The sequence below is a fragment of the Anolis sagrei genome, chromosome 2 (assembly GCF_037176765.1).
Source record: "Anolis sagrei isolate rAnoSag1 chromosome 2, rAnoSag1.mat, whole genome shotgun sequence".
NCBI lineage: Eukaryota > Metazoa > Chordata > Lepidosauria > Squamata > Dactyloidae > Anolis > Anolis sagrei.
Window position 1 is genome coordinate 164,011,722 of NC_090022.1, and position 21,208 is coordinate 164,032,929.

The following is a 21,208-nucleotide window of genomic DNA, read 5'->3' on the forward strand; positions in this document are numbered from 1 at the left end:
AGTGGGTTGGTTCTGTGTGATATAAGAGGAGGAATGTTGAAGCAGATCCTAGAAACATGGCCTTTGGGTACTACAGTTCCTAGAATTCCCCTGCCAGCATGGATACCCATCCCATCCTTAGTTTTTAATCATTGTATCCGGTGGCGCAGTGGGTTAAACCCCTGAGCCGGCAGGACTGAAGACCGACAGGTCGCAGGTTCGAATCCGGGGAGAGGCGGATGAGCTCCCTCTACCAGCTCCAGCTCCTCGTGCGGGGACATGAGAGAAGCCTCCCACAAGGATGATAAAAACATCAAACCATCCAGGCGTCCCCTGGGCAACGTCCTGGCAGACGGCCAATTCTCTCACACCAGGAGTCACTCCTGACATGACAAAAAAAATTGTATCTGCCGGAGCACCCAGTGGCACAGTGGGTTAAACCCCTGTGCCAGCAGGACTGAAGACCGACAGGTTGCAGGTTCGAATCCAGGGAGAGGCGGATGAGCTCCCTCTATCAGCTCCAGCTCCTCATGCGGGGACATGAGCCACCTCCCATGAGAGAAGCCTCCCACCAGGATGATAAAACATCAAATCATCTGGGCATCTCCTGGGCAACGTCCTTGCAGACGGCCAATTCTCTCACACCAGAAGCGACTTGCAGTTTCTCAGGTCGCTCCTAACATGACAAAAAAACACACACACACATTGTGTCTTGCACATGTGATTGTGTGTGATTTTCTATTGTATTACTTTGCACTGTTTATTATATTTTATGCTTGATTAATTTTATTTTACTGTAATGTTTGCTTTATGCTTTTTATGTTACTGTATTGAAATGCACTTCTGGGCTTGGCCTCATGTAAGCCGCCCCAAGTCCCTTTCGGGGAGATGGTGGCGGGGTATAAATAAGGATTATTATTATTATTATTATTATTATTATTATTATTATGAGCCCCCGGTGGCACAGTGGGTTAAACCCCTGTGCCGGCAGGACGGAAGACTGACAGGTCGCAGGTTCAAATCCGGGGAGAGTGTAGATGAGCTCCCTCTATCAGTTCCAGCTCCTCATGCGGGGACATGAGAGAAGTCTCACAAAAGGATTGTAAATCATCAGAATATCCGGGTGTCCCCTGGGCAACGTCCTTGCAGACGGCCAATTCTCTCACACCAGAAGAGCGACTTGCAGTTTCTCAAGTCGCTCCTGATACGACAAAATTATTATTATTATTATTATTATTATTATTATTAATAATAATAATAATTTTTTTACCCAATATCCCTTTGGCTCCCTCCTTCCTTCCTCCATCACCACTGTGTCCTCTTTCCACCCTGCTGGCCTCATGGCCCAACCACCCTTTGTTCCATACCACTGTGTAAGCCACGGCATAAGCGCTGAGGGCGGCATCCTTGGAGGGGAAGGCCTTGCGGGCGGCTGCAACCAAGATAGGGTTCCCAGTGCAGGCTGCCTTGTCGGTCACGTAGATGCTGCCTGGAGGGGGCTGGCAGCCCAGAGCTGTGTAGTTAGGACGGCAAACAGAGAGAAAATGTGGAGTCTGGTTACCGGTCACCACTTGGCCAGCATTGGCAAAAATGGTAGTAGTGAAGAGGCCAAAGGAATAGATGCCTGCAGGGAGAAAATGAACAAAATCAAGAGAGAAGCCAGATTGTCACCATCTGGGAATGAGTGACAGTAACAAAACTGGGGTTGGTGGCCCCCAATGAAATCCTCCTGTAGTGAGGGAGAGAGCCTATTTCTTTATTTAAGAACCCCTTTGCTCTTATAATGATTCAGTTACTTCTTTTATATTAGCTGGAACTTTCTGTGTGCTGTTCATTCTTTGTACAGGCACTGAGGCACACACTTCTGTATAACAAAGTAACACAGTTTATTTATAACTTCTGGCTCCAACACTTGTAGTTACAATTTGTGTTTTGTTGCAATCTTGAGGCTTACAGTCAGTATAATATACTTGGTTTACTTTTCTGGCATAGACTCTCAATGTTTCACATTCACAAACATGTTACTTGCTTTACATACTCTTGACTGAAATTATTTTCTCACTAAAGCACCACTGGCTTTCTTTATGTTCCTAAAGCTTGATCTCTGTTTAATTAACTGTATCTATATATATCAGAAATCCTTAACACATCTTCATAACTGCTTATTTCTAACAATAGTTCCTAACTCTTTTCTCTCACAGAAGTTCCTAACTGTCTCTCACAAACAGGAATTAGGGCTGGGCGGTTTCGTTTCGTTAATTCGTAATTCGTTAATAATTCGTTAATTTTTTCAATTACAAAACAATAACGAACCATTCCGGAGCAATTTTTTTTAAAAAACGAATTTTTAAATAGTTTTGTAAATGCTTCGTATTTCGTTATTGTATTCGTTTCGTTATTGTTTTGAGGTCGTTTCGTTATTATTTCTGCATGTCTGGGGCAAGTTTTATGTTTGTTTTTTGTTTAATTAGTGAAAAAAAATTATAATATCACACCAACAGTCAACAACAGAGGGAGAGGGAAGCTTCAGAAATTTTTGGAGGTTTTTTAGCGTATTTCGTGGTCGCGTCCGCCATTAACGAATCGATTCGTTATTGTTTCGGAAATCGATTCGTTAATGTTTTGTAATTTTTTTCACATTTACGAAATTTTGTAAATATCGAACTTTTTAAAAGGAAAATTTTGTAATTATTTTAAATAACGAAACGCAAAAACCCCCAAAAAACGAATCGATTTTAGAAACAAATTTTTCCGTTGTTACCCAGGCCTAACAGGAATCCCTAACTCTCTTCACAAACAGCAATTCCTAACTCACTCTTTTGACTCTCTAACTGCCTATTTTTAAACTTTGGCTCCACCCCTTTGGAATGTTTAGCTCTGCTCTTCCTCCAACTGCCATTTTGGCCTAGCAACCAGTTCAAATCCTGGGCCTATGCTAATCTGCATATGACCAATCGGCTTCCATATGCAAATGAATCCTATCTCTGCTGTTGCTACCCTGTCTGTGCCTATTCTTCCCTATCTGCCATATGTAAACATAGAGCTATACACCAAAAATTTACCATAGATAGCAATTTCGCTACACCTCCTTTAATCCCAAGTTTAGTATTGCAGCAACTTCAAACTTTGGTTGCCAATTTAGAAATATAGCTCAGACATCCAACTAAAATGGGCTGGCATAGCAAGCAAGGGAATGCAAACACGGCAAACAGCAGAGTTCCAGGTGGCAGTGAATTTCAATGTCCCACTTTGTGTAGTGCTAAAAAGAAGAAGAAAATTAGGATGTTGTGTGATTTTGGGCTGTATGGCCATGTTCCAGCAGCATTTTCTCCTGACATTTTGCCTGAATCTGTGGCTGGCAGCTTCAGAGGATCACCACCCACAGATACAGGTGAAATGTCAGGAGAAAATGCTGCTAGAAAATGGCCATACAGCCCGGAAACCACACAACATCCCAGTGAGCCTTCAAACACAGAAGAAAAATGAATGGGCTAGTATTAGAGTGAAGAATGTCCCCCAATAGCAACAGTCCTGCCAACACTCCAAGTCAACAGAGGAGAATCCCAGGTCATGGCCTCGAGGCACAGGGCAAGGTGGCCAGGTGTGTATATGGGAGGGCTGAGGGTAGGCCATCCGCTACTTACCCAAAAAGCGGATTATGCGGCGTAGAAGGGGGTTGAAATAGCAACACTCGCCAGAAACAATTGTCTTCTCCTCACGTCGTTCAGGCTGGAGGAAGAAGGCAGCCAGTTCCCCGACGAGAATCTGAGATACAGAAGAGAGGCAGAGCAGCTCAAGCCAGTTCATTCCACCACTATGCAAATACTGAAGCAAACGAGAGATTTTTCAGAAACGGGATTTTGCCTTGGGGTAGGTAACAGTTCTGTAGATCAAATGTAGAACTTGAAGAGTGATTCCAACAACAACAACAAACCTTAAGTGCCCTTTCACACAACACAGCTATTGTGTTACAATTTCATTTTAACTGCCATGGGAACAACTCGTGGAATTCTGGGGTTGGTTTAGGGATGGCCCTTTTGAATCCTCAACCAGAGAGCTTTTCTTCTAGTACCTCTGACCAAACTACAGACCCCAGGACCCCATAGGATGCAACTATGGCAGTCAAAGTGACCGCATCACTGTGTACGAACCCACACAATCTCTTCGATCATCTGGAGAGGCCCTGCTCGCACTCCCGCCCCCATCGCAAGTGCAATTGGCAGTGATGAGGGACAGGGCCTTCTCGGTCATGGCCCCTTGACTCTGGAACACACTCCCCAGGGACATCAGACATGCTCCAACGTTGGCAGTCTTTAGGAGGAGCCTGAAAACATGGTTGTTCCAGTGTGCCTTCCCAGAATAAGGAAACTCCCAGCAATATGTCCCTAAACGCACTTTAGTAGTGATCTCGGATTGTCTGCACGCTCTATCCCTCTCCAAAATTTCTATTCTGTTTATATGTCACCTGGTCACGCCCAGCATTATTTAAAAAAAATTAATTAGTACATTTGGCCATGCCATAGGTATTTTAAACGTCGCTGTGTTATTGTTAATGTTTATTGCTATTTTCTGTTTATGAGTGTACAGGAGTTGATTATAAATTGTATGATTTTAACTGTATTTATGTTTAGATTGGCTGCAGTAATGCTGGAGCGGCCTAAGTCAGAGGAGTCCTCCATGTGCGTTGCCATGGAGACCAATGCAGGAGAGAGGGAAGTGGGAGGAGCTTAGAGGGGAGAGTTTGAAAAAATGACAGTTAAAAATCAGTTAGGGTTTAGGTTTAGAGGTGTGAGCAGTCCGGGTTTAGGTTCAGGGGAGTCAGGAGTTAGGTTCAGAGGAGTGAGGAGTTAGGAGTTGGGAGAGAAGGAAAGGAAAGGTGGCGGAGTGACTTGTGAAGCAAAGCTTTGAGGCTTTGAAAAGCTGGGTTTGGCTATTGGAAGTTTCTCAGGCTAGTGCAGCCGAATGGTGAAACAGAGCTGGTATTCTTTTAGTCTAAGGAGAGGCTAAAGAATAGTTTACTTAGTATTTGATCTAGGGAGGATCAAACAAGGGAAACATCCCTGTATTGAAACTTTGTCTGAAACAAGTGCTCTACGTCAGAAAGATACTGTGTTACTTGAAAGAATGAACTGTTAAAGTTACAAGTATTATTCCAAGTGCAACAAGGAAAAGTTACGTCTTGCAACCACACGCTGTGTACTTAATAAAATTGTTAACTTTTATTTGAAGATTGCCTCAGCTCCGTCTATTTTGTGTCCAAAGTGCCATTTCTCACAATATTACAACTTACATCACGTGGTGGCAGAAACGCAGGGAAAAGTAACCAAATAAATCTACATTCTTCTCTCCAGTCACACTACAGTATATACATTACTACTAAGTTATTACTTTCTTAATAAAGGAGGAGGTGCAATTGAACAGCCTCCCTTCCAACTTGATGGTAAATTTGGTTCCTAATTGGCAACCTCCATTGCAAATTGGCCAGTTCTTTTTAAAATTGGGAACTGGGGTAAAATCTCCTGAATACTGGTTCCTTTCAAAATTGGTGGCAACAATAAATCATCCCTCCGCTCCCTTGCTTCATTTCAATGAGCTTTATTTATTGTTGTATTATTTTGCTATTGTTTTATTGTTGTATTGTGGGCTCGGCCTCATGCAAGCCGCACCGAGTCCCTTGGGGAGATGGTAGCGGGGTACCAGTAAAGTTTAATAATAATAATAATAATAATAATAATAATAATAATAATAATGCATGAACATACACATCAAAAAGAAACGACGGAGATAACAATAGAAGCCACAGCCTGCTTCCTGAATGCCTAGCTCTGTGAGAAGGATAGGGAAGGCCTGGGAAATTGCTAGTGTTACAACACAAATAATTTTCACACTCAATCTCGCCCTACCCCTTCAACAGTCCTAGCTCTGAGGTCCCACAAAGCTGGGCATTCTGGAAAAATATGCACAAACCCTACAATAGCTGTAGGGTTTGTGTCTGCGATTGTTGCCTCCACCAGCAGCCAGGAGCATCTCCACTCTGGCAATTGGTCAGATCATTGACACAGACACAACATCAATATCCCACTGCCTGAAGCAATTGCCTTATTGAGAATCATGGCAGCTCTGCCCCTGTTTTCAGATCTGGAGCAGATAAGCTTTCTGTCTGGTTTCAGGGCGAGCTGCTCAATTCTGAGCTCTCCATGGTGCTGAAGCTTGCAGCCCAGAGCTCCATAAGCTATTTTTTGTGGATCTGAGTGTAACAAGAAGCTAAGCTCATTCATAGCAAGTCATCATTAGCCAGAGATCCCCCTATGATCTAGGTCACTTTCTTCCCTTTGACAGAACTGTCATCTTGATGCTGGTGAGACATGACGGCTAGAGTAAATGGGATGGGTTGGGGGGCAGGGTAGGGCAACTGAGGGGCAGGCTACCCGTTGGAATGGAAATCTGGCATCCAGCCTGTCTCTGTGTTACTGGAATGGCTTCAGAAAACTGAAAGAAAAGCTTGGAATTGTCCTTTTACATGTCTTTCCCCTCATATTTATTTATTTAGAACTTTTGACTCAGGCCGGTTTCCAACAATAATATCACAAGCAATCGTTTAAAAACATCACATTCCGTAATACACCAACACATACCAAAAATACAATCATATAATTACAATGGCCAAGTCATGACAATAAAATCATTGTTCATCACCATCCATCCATATAGCCACGAGTTATTGACTCACTCGTCAAATGCCCGTTTCCAGAGCCAGGTTTTCACCTGTTTTCTAAAAGTCAGGAGAGAAGGGCCAGTTCTAATCTCCAGTGGGAGAGAGTTCCAGAGCCAAGGGGCCACCACCAAGAAGGCCCTGTCCCTCATCCTCACCAGGCGCGCTTGCGAGGGTGGTGGGACTGAGAGCAGGGCCCCTCCAGATGATCTCTCTTGAATTGTCAAGAGACATCTGCTTTGGTTAGACCACACCTGGAATATTGTGTCCAATTCTGGGCACCACAATTCAAGATAGATATTGACAAGCTGGAATGTGTCCAGAGGAGAGTGACTAAAATGATAAAAGGTCTGGAGAACAAGCCCCATGAGGAGCGGCTAAAGGAGCTGGGCATGTTTAGCCTGAAGAAGAGAAGGCTGAGAGGGGATATGATAGCCATGTATAAATATGTGAGAGGAAGCCACAGGGAGGAGGGAGCAAGCTTGTTTTCTGCTTCCCTGGAGACTAGGACACGGAACAATGGCTTCAAACTACAAGAGAGGAGATTCCATCTGAACATGAGGAAGAACTTCCTGACTGTGAGAGCCGTTCATCAGTGGAACTCTCTGCCCCGGAGTGTGGTGGATGCTCCTTCTTTGGAAGCTTTTAAACAGAGGCTGGATGGCCATCTGTCAGGGGTGATTTGAATGCAATATTCCTGCTTCTTGGCAGGGGGTTGGACTGGATGGCCCATGAGGTCTCTTCCAACTCTTTGATTCTATGATTCTATGATCTTAACAATCTTGATGGTTCATAGGGGAGAATCCGTTCGGACAGGTAAACTGGGCTGGAGTCGTTTAGGGCTTTATAGGTTAACACCAGCAGTTTGAATTGTGCTCGGAAGCTAATTGGCAGCCAGTGGAGCTGGTGCAACAGAGGAGTAGTATGCTCCCTGTACCCCGCTCCTGTTAGTAATCTGGCTGCCGCTCATTGGACTAGTTCAGGAGTGTCTAGGTATTGCTGTTCTGCTCCGTCTAATAATTCCTGACTTATGGCAACCATATCAAAGTGTTTTCTTGGCAGATTTCATCATCCTCTGAATCCAGTCAATGTCACTCTATAGGTTTCCATGGCCATGCAGTGATTTGAACCCTTATCTCCCAGTGTCCTAATCTACGACTCAAACCACTATGTCACACTGGCTTCTTATTAAATAAGTACACATTTAAAAGTGAGGTTGTCAGGTTTTACAATGTATTGTAATGTAATATAGCTGAGTCATGCACTGCTAATGGGCTTCAATTGGAAATGCTGAGTCATGCATTAACTGTATATAGGGAATCATTTGGGGAATGTGTTCTGGCCTCGTCCAGGTGATTGTGAATGATGTAATCCTGGATTTGATTTAAGTCAATGAGTTGGGAACCAATCAGTGATTGCTATGTGTAAATGAATTGTATATAAGGAAGTCATATACAGTGCATATTTCCCCTTGTGCTGTGATGTTGTTCGTCGAAGGCTATATGTAATTAAAAGAACCTGTCTGCTAAGACAAGATATAACTGTGTGCTGTGGTAAGTCTGTAATATCATCTAGACTGGGGGAAAGACAATGGTAAAACTGACAATGGCCGGGCATGTGCTCAAGTGTCTGTAAAAGGTTCCAGAGTGACTGCAGGCTGTGGGAGCAGATGACTGAAAATACTGTGCAAGAAAAAGCTACTCAAAAGCGCTGAAGTTGTGCAACTGATCTGCTGCTGAATTGTGAAGTTAATCTCAACAGAGGTCGTGCTACATTGTCCTCCTAGAAGAATGTTGGATTAGAATATGGAATGATATGATTAATATACAAGACCTCATTTTTGTTGGCTGGTTACAACCAGCCAAGTCACCCTTTATTTGTTTAAAGCTGCTTAAAAGGAGATTGAAGGACATAGATCAGATTGGGGTGCAGTGTAGGGGAGACGAGGCAGGGACATCTAATCACCTTTCAAGAAGAGTTTGCTCCAGGCACAGTCAGCCCATTGTATGTTAATCAAGGTGGTCAGTTGAAAGATTCACACCTAGCCCAACTTACAAAAGCCCTTTGTCTCACCCTGGTCATTCCACAGATATATAAACCCCTTTTTTCCCAGTTCCAGCAGACCTCACCTCTGAGGATGCTTGCCATAGATGCAGGCGAAACGTCAGGAGAAATGCCTCTAGAACATGGCCATATAGCCCGAAAAAACCCACAAGAACTGAGGGAGACGAGGATAGTTGATGCATATATTTATGGCTAAGCTACATTGGTTTCAAGCTGATAAATACCTGTATATTTGTATTTTATTTTAAGAGGACTAGATGTATGTTGTATGTTGTGTTTGCACTGTCTGTTTTTGTTAAGGCCAACTGGCTAATCAATAAAATTGTTCTTTCATTCGATTAATATACAACTGTATGGGCACAAAGCTCACAGAGTAATCTTAGTTCAATCTCCATGGGCCCTCATGATGCCACTTAAACCACCATAGCAATGTTCCATGCCAAGGTTTGCATTTTGATCAAAGGAACGAGAAGAGCTCCCTGGCTGGGGATTTGTAGTTGAGGGCCCCTCCCTCAACTATTTGTTTATTTGTTTATTTATTTACAGCTTTTATATTCCGTCCTTCTCACCCCGCAGGGGACTCAGGGCGGATTACAGTGTACACATATATGGCAAACATTCAATGCCAATCAGGCATGTAGCCGGGGGGGGGGGGGGGGGCTTGAGGGGCTTCAGCCCCCCCCCCCCCCCAAATTCTCATGGTGGTTGGCAAAAAGGCCTTACTGGTGCATTATTTAAACTGTTATGTTTATTCATATTATGATCTGATCACCATAATCAATATATCCCATATGCATAGGGGTATTGGGGTAATGATACAAAAGTTTGCTAGGCTAGACCCTCTTTCACCCAGACTCAGCCCCCCCCGAAACTCAGCCCCCCCTGAAAAAAATTTAGCCCCCCCGAAACGAAATCCTGGCTACAGGCCTGATGCCAATTTTGACATACAACATATACAGACATAGACAGAGGCTATTTAATTTTTTCTGGCCACCAGGGGAGCTGCCGCTTTCATCATCCATCTGCGACACTGATGAAGTACCACATTCCCCGCATGCTTTTGCTGGAGTGCTTAGCTGGAGTCTTTTTTTTATGGCCTCATAAATTAGTTAATTTAGCCTCCCCACACTTTAAGGTGGTACCTAATTTTCCTACTTGACAAATGCAACTGTCTTTCGGGTTGCAAAGGTCGACAACAGGCTACACAATTGGTTGGAAACCCACTCCAACCCGGGCTGGCTTCGAACTCATGACCTTTCGGTCAGAGTGATCTTAATGCAGCTGACACTCAGTCAGCTGCGCCACAATCCCGGCTGCAACTGCAACTCCCGGAGATCCATATGATGGAACCATGACAGACATACTAGAACCAAAGTGATATAATGGTATAGTGTGAAAGGGCTCTTCCTCAGCCTTGACTGCCCCACATGTTTGTTATAAAGATAAGGTAGAGGATAAAGCAGGAAGAAGAAAGCCGTTATGTATGCTGTGCTGTCACTAAACTTCTTTGTAAACAAACAAAGCATTAGATTTACATAGGCCAGGGACATATTAGATGCATAGATGTGTACATGCATGGACAAACAAACATACAGGGCTAGAGTGAAGAGAGGGTGGGGGCGGGGGACAGTTCCATCTTGTCTCCTGCGTATGTCATCATCTGGGGACCCCTCCACCCAGCACCAACTGCTGCTCTGGGCCAGGAGACAGTTCCACCTGCGCTATTCTAATAATCTAATATAATCTAATATAATATATTGTATATATAATATTTACAATATTATAATGTAATGCAATATAATACTAATATATTATAATTATATATTTATATTACATGTAATATTACTAATAATATTACAATATAATGGTATAGTACAATATAGTAATATTTAATACTGATATTGTACTATGCTAATCTATATAAATAAAAATGTAATGTTCGTTTGTGGGATTAACAGTACTAAAAAACCACTGGACGAACTGACACCAAATTTGGACACAAGACACCTCTCAGGCTAATGTATGTCCTTCACTCAAAAAAATGATTTTGTCATTTGGGAGTTGTAGTTGCTGGGATTTATAGTTCACCTGCAATCAAAGAGCCTTCTGAACCCCACCAACGATGGAATTGAACCAAACTTCACACACAGTTCTCCCATGGCCAACAGAAAATACTGGAAGGGTTTGGTGGGCAGTGTCCTTTGGTTTTGGAGTTGTAGTTCACCTACATCCAGAGATCACTGTGGATTCAAACAATGATGGATCTGGACCAAACTCTACACGAATACTCAATATGCCCAAATATAAACACAGATGGAGTTTGGGGGAAATAGGCCTTGACATTTAGGAGTTGTAGTTACTTGGATTTATAGTTCACCTACAACCAAGGAGCATTCCGAACCCCACCAACAATAGAATTGGGCCAAACCTCCCACACAGAACCCCCATGACCACCAGAGTGGGCCACAGCCATGCGTGGCAGGGGACGGCTAGTAATATAATATATTGTATGTATATATATCTTGTAAGCTGCTCTGAGACCACTTCAGGGTGAGAAGGGTGGCACATAAATGTCTTAAATAAATAAATACTACTTTCTCAGTTCCTCTTAACTTTGATCTTAACTGAAGCTGTCCTGAGCTTCTAAGAGTAAGGATGGGATACACATGTAATAATACTATAGATGGAGCATGGTGCCTTCACAACATTCCTGTGAGTGCATTGCATCCAAATATATCTTGATAGAGAGCCAGTGTGGTGTAGTCGTTGACCACTGTTTGAATTCACACTCAGCCATAGAAACTTACAGGGTGACCTTATGTAAGTAATACTCTCTGTACCTCAAAGGAAGGCAAAGTTAACCCCTCCTTCCCCTGCCACCCTGTAATAGCACCGGGATTGTGGCGCAGCTGGCTGGGAGTCAGCTGCATTAAGATCACTACTGACCAAAAGGTCATGAGTTCGAAGCCAGTCCAGGTCGGAGTGAGCTTCCGACCAATTTTGAGTAGCTTTCTGTCGACCTTTCCAGCCCAAAAGACAGTTGCATCTGTCAAATAGGAAATTTAGGTACCGCGTATGCGGAGAGGCTAATTTAACTAATTCACGAGGCCATAAAAATCTCCAGCAAGCATGCAAAGAATGAGGAAGTACTTCATTAGTGTCACAAATGGTCGGTGAAGGGACAGCTCCCCTCAAGAAAAGCTGGAATGTTAAATTGCCTCTGTCTCTGCCTATATATGTTGTGTGTCTATGGCATTGAATGTTTGCCATATATATGTATATTGTAGTCCACCCTGAGTCCCCTGTGGGGTGAGAAGGGTGGAATATAAATACTGTAAATAAATAAATAAATAAATAGCGTTGCCTTGCAGTTATGGGAATAATTTGAAAGTGCTTACTTACTTACTGAGGCGATCCCTCGTTGGACGAGTAAGATGGTCTTCCATCATGGGTTTCCTTGTGGGTCCGTATGTGGCTGTGGAGCCCTATTCTTGCTCTGCATCTTCTTCCGCAGTGAGGGCATTGGTTTCCAGGTAGAAGGTGGTCCCGGTTGGGGTTGGCTTGACGCGCCTTCCTCCTGGCACATTTCTCTCTTTCACCCTCCACTCGTGCCTCCTCGAATTCTGCAGCACTGCTGGTCACAGCTGACCTCCAGCTGGAGCGCTCAAGGGCCAGGGCTTCCCAGTTCTCAGTGTCTATGCCAGAGTTTTTAAGGTTGGCTTTGAGCCAACAAAAAGGGTACCTGTACCTAACAAGCATAGGAGTATACCTACCTGGATGGAGGCCACTTTCAGAAGATTGTGGAGGAAATATGTACCTCTGAATGCCCTTGGACTTTCAACAGAAAAGAAATTGAACAACCCCTTCACTCCTTCACTAGTGGAGTAATCTTCTTTGCAAACAAACCATTAGATATACATAGGCCAAGGAAATATTAGATGCACAGATGTGTACATGGATGAATGCACAAACGTACAACATACTTTCTCAGTGATCCTGAACTTTGAACTTAACAACTATCCTCCTCAGTGAACAGGAAAATGTCCTCAGGAAAAAATAACATTCACAAAGGAGGCCTGCTGCTAGAGGGGTAGTCAGGGCAGAAGCACCAACTCTTCACACCTCCATTAACATACACATACCACGTCTCATGGACCCTGCTGGGCTCTTACCGTCACAGTTGGCACTGCAGTGACAAGCGAGTAGACCAGGACTGGAGGGGCTCGGCTGGTGTCTTCTGGACCTGGATAGGGCTTGGCATAGGCACTGTCATAGCAGAAGAAGCCTTGGAGATGCACCGGGAAGGTGTCTGTGTATTCGAAGTGGTAGGCGAGCACCACGGTCCCCGCCATGATCACCATCTGGAAGTAGAACATGGCACGTCAGACAAGAAAGGACAACCGAGCAAATGGGAGACAGAGGCAAGGAGGAGAGTCAGGTCCCTGGAGCCTTGGGAGTCTGGCAACTTCCGCCCCTCTCCCCCACCGCTGCTGCCTGCTACTCCGTGCCAGCTTCCTCGTGTACTTCTTTTCACGCTCGGGTGCCCACTGTAGCTGTGCATCACATCATCATGGCTGGCAGGGGAGGCACTGAGCCTGCTTGACTCAAAGTAAGTCAGACAGTTGCCTCACGCCACTTCTCTTTCCCCCTCCATTTTCTTGAGCACCCTGGAAACTCTTCAGATGCCCTGCTCCTCTCTCCCAGCGTTCCATGCTCACAAACAATCTCAGGAAAAAAGATGGTCAATCTCTGAGACTATGTTTAGCAGGCTTGGGCAATCCATGGTTCTAAATGGTTCTAAAGTACTTACAAAACTAAAGTTCTGGTGGTGAAAATTTCAGAACTCTAACAAAACTCTCAAAATTTCATAATAAATGGCAGTTCCTAATTGGTTCTGTCCTTAAAATCACCAATAATGAAATAATAATTAAATTTTGAAAGTTTTGTTAGAGTTCTGAAATTTTCACCACCAGAACTTTAGTTTTGTAAGTACTTTGGAACCATTTAGAACCATGGATTGCCCAAGCCTAATGTTTAGATGTTGCCAATGTGGCAGAGACTTGCAGGGAGTGTGGTTCACAGGGCAGGGGTCCTCAAACTAAGGTCCGGGGGCCGAATACGGCCCTCCAAGGTCATTTACCCAGTCTCCGCTCAGGGTCAATCTAAGTCTGAAATGACTTGAAAGCACACAACAACAACAACAACAACAACAACAACAACAACAACAACCCTATCTCATCAGCCAAAAGCAGGCCCACACTTCCCATTGAAATTACTTGAAAACCACAACAACAATAACAATCCTATCTCATCAGCCAAAAGCAGGCCCACACTTTCCATTGAAATACTATTAAGTTTATATTTGTTAAAATTGTTCTTCATTTTAATTATTGTATTGTTTCTAAGTGTTTTTTGCACTACAAATAAGATATGTGCTGTGTGCATAGGAATTCATTCCTGTTTTTTTCAAATTATAATCTGGCCCTCCAACAGTTTGAGGGACTGTCACCTGGCCCTCTGTTTAAAAAGTTTGAGGACCCCTGCTTTATGGACTAAAGCTCCTTCAAATTCTGCAGTCAGGGTCCATACCAACTGGGGGATTCTGGGAGCTAGAGCCATATCCAATTATTTGAAAAAAGACTTTGAAAGCATATTGAACAAGAAACGAAATGAGACAAATTGATTTCTTTTCTCCTGATATAACAGATTCTTGTAATTCATCCAGCAATACAATTTTCTCACAATATTCCTTAGAGATATGTATCTCGGAAATGATTGAAAATTATTTTTCTTCGAATGGCCAGTAAGAAAACAAAGCATTCAAAAAACGAGTGAAGCAAAGCATGTTAATGAACAAATAATTTTTTTTTAGTCACATGGGCGAGCACGTTTTTGAACTCCATATTATATATATCAGGGGTCCTCAAATTTTGAAACAGAGGGTCAGGTCACAGTCCCTCAAACTATTGGAGGGGAGGATTATACAAGGGGTATTTTTAAAGTAAGGTCCATTTTGTGGTAGACACTAGTAGTTCGCGCGCATACCGCAACAAGCACGTGCGTCATGTACCGGCATGCCTCAGGAACAACTGTGCTCAGTTTCCGCTCTGTAGCTAACCTGAACGGTTCTGTTCTGTGCTTTAAAAGTGTTTAAGACCATCAACTCACCTCCGCATGTGAGGTTCGCTCAGTGATACGGTTTTTGTCAGCAAGGAACCTGCCTGCTGCAGAAATTCATCGACAGATTTGTGAAGTGTACAGTGATACTGTTATGAGTGAAAGCAAAGTGCGTAAGTGGGTACGACAATTCAAAGATGGCCGTGACAACATCCATGATGAGGACCGCTCCGGTCGCCCTTCTTTGATTATAGACGATTTGGTGGCTTCAGTTGAAACGAGGATTTATGAAGAGGGTATTTTAAAATTGGTTCAGAGGTATGATAAGTGTTTGAACAAACTTGGCAACTATGTCGAAAAATAGAGTGAAGTATGTACTTTCTGAAAATAAATTTACTTTTTTGTAATAAACTTTCGTTGTGTACTTATGTTCCAACGGACCTTACTTAAAAAACACCCCTTGTAATTTGAAAAAAATGAATGAATTCCTATGCACACTGCACATATCTCATTTGTAGTGCAAAAAACACTTAAAAACAATACAATAATTAGAATGAAATACAATTTACGAACAAATTCATATTTCAATGGGAAGTGTGGGGCTGCTCCTGACTGATGAGATAGGATTGTTGTTGTTGTTGTTGTTGTTGTTGTTGTGCGCTTTCAAGTTGTTTCAGACTTAGGTTGACCCTGAGCGAGGGCCGGTTAAATGACCTTGGAGGGCTGTATCCGGCCCCCAGGCCTTAGTTTGAGAACCCCTGATATATATCATAAGTAGTTTGTTTCTTAGGTGGTTGGGCAAAGGATGCTAATTCCATACATCTATTGAAGGGGGCTGAGTTTGCAATAGCTGATCACAGAAAAAAACCTGGAAGTAAGGTGGATTCGGACAATGAAAATTTCAGCCTAGCAGCTGACTTCAGGAGAGAAGTCACGGAGCAAAGTTTCCCTCTCACTTTGACTCAATGTGAGAGTGGAGAAATCTGCAGAAAATTATTAGGTTTTGGGACTCCAAAGTTAACAAAAAAAAAACATCTTCTAAGAACAGAAAAAAGCAAAAGGATTATTCACATGCCAACATTTGTCTTAGTGTTTGATGATACCAAGAGGGAGTAGTGAACACAGAAAAGACAAGCAGCATGGATCATCCTCTGAGCCTGTATGCTTGGCTTTATTAACCAACAAAAGAAAAATGAAGATTGGGAACTTCCTTAATTTAAGCCAAATTTTCCTTTTTTTAAAAGTGTCTTAAAATACATCTAACTTTGTCAGTAAGCTTTTGAGCTTACAATAATCTTCTCTGTGTTGTTGAAGTGATCACCACTTAGTCCTCGACAACAGGAAGAAAGTAATTCCATAGATGTAAAAATACTTGTATTAATATTTGTATGACACTTTAAAGAAGATAAAGATAAAGAAGAAATACTCAGAAGTTAACCAAAAGGATTATAAGAAAGCAGGAGTGAACAAATCTTAATAGTCACAAAACAAATTACAGGGAAAAAGAACAAGGAAAACAACAAGAGAGTGTAAAAGAAGAAAAGATGTAGTACATCAGACTGATCAAGATTTAATAAGGAAGAGACATCAAACAAACCAGAAGGAATCAAAACAGATTTCTATAAACAGGCTATGCACACACAAGGTTAGTGTGTGGTTAATGTTATTGCTTTGTTTTTGAGTTATTGTTTGTTTGTTGATGCTGTTGTTTTTACTATTGTATTTGGGCTCGGCCTCTTGTAAGCCGCACCGAGTCCTTTGGGAGATGGTAGGTAAAGGTAAAGGTAGTCCCCTGACATTAAGTCCAGTCATGTCTGACTCTGGGTGCTCATCTCCATTTCTAAGCCGAAGAGCCAGCGTTGTCCGTAGACACCTCCAAGGTCATGTGGCCAGCATGACTGCATAGAGCGCTGTTACCTTCCCGCCGGAGCGGTACCTATTGATCTACTCACATTTGCATGTTTTCGAACTGCTAGGTTGGCAGAAGCTAGGGCTGACAGCGGAAGCTCACGCCGCTCCCTGGAATCGAACCTGTGACCTTTTGATCAACAAGCTCAGCAGCTAGGTGCTTTAACCCACTGCGCCACTGGGGGCTCCTCGGGAGATGGTAGCGGGGTACAAATAAAGGATTATTATTATTATTATTATTAAGACTGAAGCAGATAAGTGGATACAAATTTACCTTTAGAATCCCATAAAACATTACAAGGAAAAAGATGTTCAAGTTTTCAAGTTTTATTAAAACAGACAAGCAAAGCCTGCATAAGAAGGAAAACTTGCATTGAGGAAGTTTTTGTGGACTGTATGAGAGCCCATTTTGATGTGAGAAGCATGTTAAAAGTAAATGGACATACCGCAGTTTTAAGGATGGCTTGCCTTACAAGAAAAACGTTTAGTCTGGACTGTGACAAACAAATGGAGAAGTCTGGAAGAATTAAAATTAAATAATGATTTCTCTTATTTTTTGTGAACAGGGGTGGATTGATTAAATAAGAACAGTGAGAATAACGGGGGAAATATAATAATATATTTGGAATGTGTCCAGAGGAGGGCGACTAAAATGATCAAGGGTCTGGAGAACAAGCCCTATGAGGAGCGGCTTAAGGAGCTGGGCATGTTTAGCCTGAAGAAGAGAAGGCTGAGAGGAGATATGATAGCCATGTATAAATATGTGAGAGGAATCCACAGGGAGGAGGGAGCAAGCTTGTTTTCTGCTGCCCTGGAGACTAGGATGCGGAACAATGGCTTCAAACTACAAGAAAGGAAATTCCATCTGAACATGAGGAAGAACTTCCTGACTGTGAGAGCCGTTCAGCAGTGGAACTGTCTGCCCCGGAGTGTGGTGGAGGCTCCTTCTTTGGAAGCTTTTATACAGAGGCTGGATGGCCATCTGTCAGGGGTGATTTGAATGCAATATTCCTGCTTCTTGGCAGGGGATTGAACTGGATGAGGTCTCTTCCAATTCTTTGATTCTATGATATACAAAATTGTTGAATCACAGTGAGACCAATAAATTTAAATCTACCAAATTCTCACTCTGCAGGAGCTAAGGAGGGGGAACTGTGAAACCCCAGCAAGAGCAATAGGGAAAACATGCAGCATCACTTTCTTTTCCAGCCCCAACTGGGCTGGGTTACTGGGCTGTGTTTTGTGTATTTATATATTTGTGTATATGTGTATATATGTGTGTTTGCATATGCAGTATATATGTGGTTTTGCACATGCGTTGTAATGGGTTTTTTTTCTTTTTAGTCTCTTCTGTTATGTTTTTAGCGTTTTTATGAGTGATGGTCACTCATTGGCCTGATAGGTGTATTGTGTCCAAATTTGATGTCAATCCATGCATGAGCCATGATCAGTTTAGAAGTGTTGCAAAATTATTACGTGAAATTCAGACAGGATCCCTTCAAATAATATTAAGGCTGCTGGCCATGGCCTCTTGAACAGACAGGATAGGGGAGATGTAAAAATGCCTGGGTGTGTGTGTGTGTGTGTGTGTGTGTGTGCAGGGCTAAGCCACCCTTGAAACAAGCTGACAAAATCGGGCTACCAAGACTCCTCCATAGGTGAACGTCTTTAAGAATTATTCTTCAGAAGTGTACTAAAGGAATAACTGACAATCTCCATGCGTTGCTGTGGCCCAGTCTGTGTATATGTGTTTTGTGTGTTATCCTACTCAGCCAACGAGGGATTGCCTAAGTAAGTAAGTAAGTAAGTAAGTAAGTTTTGTGTGTATATATATATTTGTGTATATGTGTATATATGTGTGTGGGCATATATGTGTGTGTGTGGTTTTGTGCATGTGTTGTAATGTTTTGTTTTGTTTTGGTTTTTTTGGCTTTTTAAGCCTCTTCTATTATGTTTTTTAGTGTTTTTATGAGTGATGGTCACTCATTGGCATGATAGGTGTATTGTGCCCACATTTGATGTCAATTCGTCCAGTGGTTTTTCAGTTATGTTAATCCCACAAATGAGCATTACATTTTTATTTATATAGACTAGCTGTCCCCTGCCACGCATTGCTGTGGCCCAGTCTGGTGATCTGGAAAATAAAGTAATGGTTTCTAATATATGTAATCCCTTTATGCTTATGGGTAAACAGTATTTCTTGTTGTTTCTATGTCAGTGTTGATGTGGAGATTGTCTGGTTTGTTTACTCTGAAACATGCAACATATAATTGTCCTTTTTGGGGTCCCTTTTCAAATCTGTGATACTATATCTGTGTGTGTGTGTGTGTGTGAATCATATCTATCTATCTATATCTATGGCTGATGGATCTTTGTCAGGAGGGGTCTGATTACGTTTTCTTGCCCTGGTGAAGGGAGTTGGACTGGATGGCCTTAAGTATTTTCTGTTGGTCATGGGGGTTCTGTGTGGGAAGTTTGGCCCAATCTGTCATTGGTGGGGTTCAGAATGCTCTTTGATTGTAGGTGAACTATAAATCCCAGTAACTACAACTCCCAAATGTCAAGGTCTATTTCTCCCAAACTCCATCTGTGTCCATATTTGGGCATATGGAATATTCATGCCAAGTTTGGTCCAGATCCATCATTGTTTGAGTCCAAAGTGCTCTCTGGATGGAGGTTACCTACAACTCCCAAACTCAATATCAATGCCCACCAAACCCTCCCTCTTTCTCTCCTTTCTTCCTTCTCTACCTCTTTCCTTCTCTCTTTGCTTCTATGCTTCCTTCTCCCTTTTCTTGTTTCTTTCCCTCCCTCTTTCTTTTGTTTCTTTCTTTTCTTTCTTTTTTTCTCCCCTTCCCTCCCTCTTTCTTCCCATTTTTCTGTATTGTCATTTAGCTTTCCATCATTTAGCTTTTGGGGGCTTTGTAAGTCTCTTCTACTGCGTTTTGTTGTGTTTTTATGAGTGAAGGACATACATTGGGTTGTTAGGTGTATTGTGTCCAAAATTGGTGTCAATTGGTCCAGTGGTTTTTGAGTTCTATGAATACCACAAACGAACATTACATTTTTATTTATATAGATTGTTTTCATTGTACTGTACTCTGCTTGTTATCATTTTTATCTGGATGATGATGATTTAAATATAGCATCAGTTGTTTTCATCTGTGAGTAGTAAAAGTGACCTATGAGTAGTAAAATTTACCTGTGAGTAGCAAAAATTAATTGTGACCACCTTCTAATATACAACATAAAACAATTCGAGAGATCCTGCTGTTGGACAAAATTTTACATTTAAAGTGATCCTAAGATGATGGTTCAAGTCTAGTCTCAAAATATTCTGGGCTGGCCCTGAATTAAATAGAAAATCACTTTAAATGGCTGAAAAATACATTTTAAATCAGCCAATGCCCAGATGTCCAGTTGACTGTTATTTACCAGTGACCACACTGAGAATCACATCACAAGCTGGATACAGTGCTTCTGCTGAGAATCTAACCAGGCATTGTATAGACTCCCCACAACAGCTGAGTAATGAGTGTACTTTAGTTTGGACCCAGAGGCCCACTCCAGATGCCAACAACCCAACAATTATTGGGACTTCAGAAGAGAGCCAAGAATCTGGTCTTGCCGCCCATTGAGTTGGCTGGTGCTCTTACCTCCACAAACACAAAGCAGGGAATGATGGAGATGCTTCTCTTGAGCTCCTGCTTCTCACCAGCCATGGCAATAACGTTGGATCCCTCTATGAAGAAAAGATTTACCTATCAGAAAGAGTAGGACAAATGAGCATGACAAGGGTACCCCAGGCAGGCCCGTAGCCAGGATTTTGTTTCGGGGATGGGGGGGGCTGAGTTTGGTTCGGGGGGGGGGGGGGCTGAGTGAAACAGGGTCTACCCTAGCAAACCTTTTGTATCATTACCCCAATACCCCCATACATATGGGATATATTGAACATGGTGATCAGATCATGATATGAATGAACATAACAGTTTAAATAATGTACCAGTAAGGCCTTCTCGTGGACCACCATGAGAATTTCGGAGGGGGGGGGGGGGCTGAAGCCCCCCCCCTCCCCCAGCTACATGCCTGGAGTAAGCAAAACTTCCCTTTGACTTCTTTTTGGAGTCCTTAGTACTTTGAAAGATCTTACTTTTGTCAAAATCCCAGTGTAGGAACCTCTCACATTAAGAACTTCTACATTAAACTATCTAACTGATCATGATTAGCAAAGCTTATCTTACCTTTTACAACCGCTTGCACACAATTCAGATTTCAAGACGCAACTAAGAATTGCAATACTGTTTTGACAGAAAGGGACACTATAAAATTCATGAGGTCACCATAAGTCAACAGGTAACGTCAGGCATGTAGCCGGGGGGGGGGGGGGGGGGGGGACTTGAGGGGCTTCAGCCCCCTCCCCCCCGAAAT

The 21,208-nt window shown here is 42.7% G+C and overlaps 1 protein-coding gene across 4 annotated transcripts in view; it reads right to left on the bottom strand.

Annotated features, from left to right (window-relative positions):
- The window catches only part of PLPPR2 (phospholipid phosphatase related 2), a 53,002-nt gene that overhangs the window by 23,813 nt on the left and 7,981 nt on the right, over positions 1-21,208 (bottom strand). For 3 of the 4 annotated variants that reach the window (XM_067464042.1, XM_067464044.1, XM_060763559.2), the window contains 4 exons: positions 20,437-20,541; positions 12,928-13,116; positions 3,624-3,744; positions 1,347-1,603 (listed from right to left, as the gene is read on the bottom strand). In XM_067464042.1, coding sequence (XP_067320143.1) covers positions 1,347-1,603; positions 3,624-3,744; positions 12,928-13,116; positions 20,437-20,502 — 633 coding nt within the window. In that variant the 5' untranslated portion in view covers positions 20,503-20,541. The remainder of the gene's footprint in view (positions 1-1,346; positions 1,604-3,623; positions 3,745-12,927; positions 13,117-20,436; positions 20,542-21,208) is intronic. The other variant, XM_067464043.1, reaches the window with a different exon arrangement.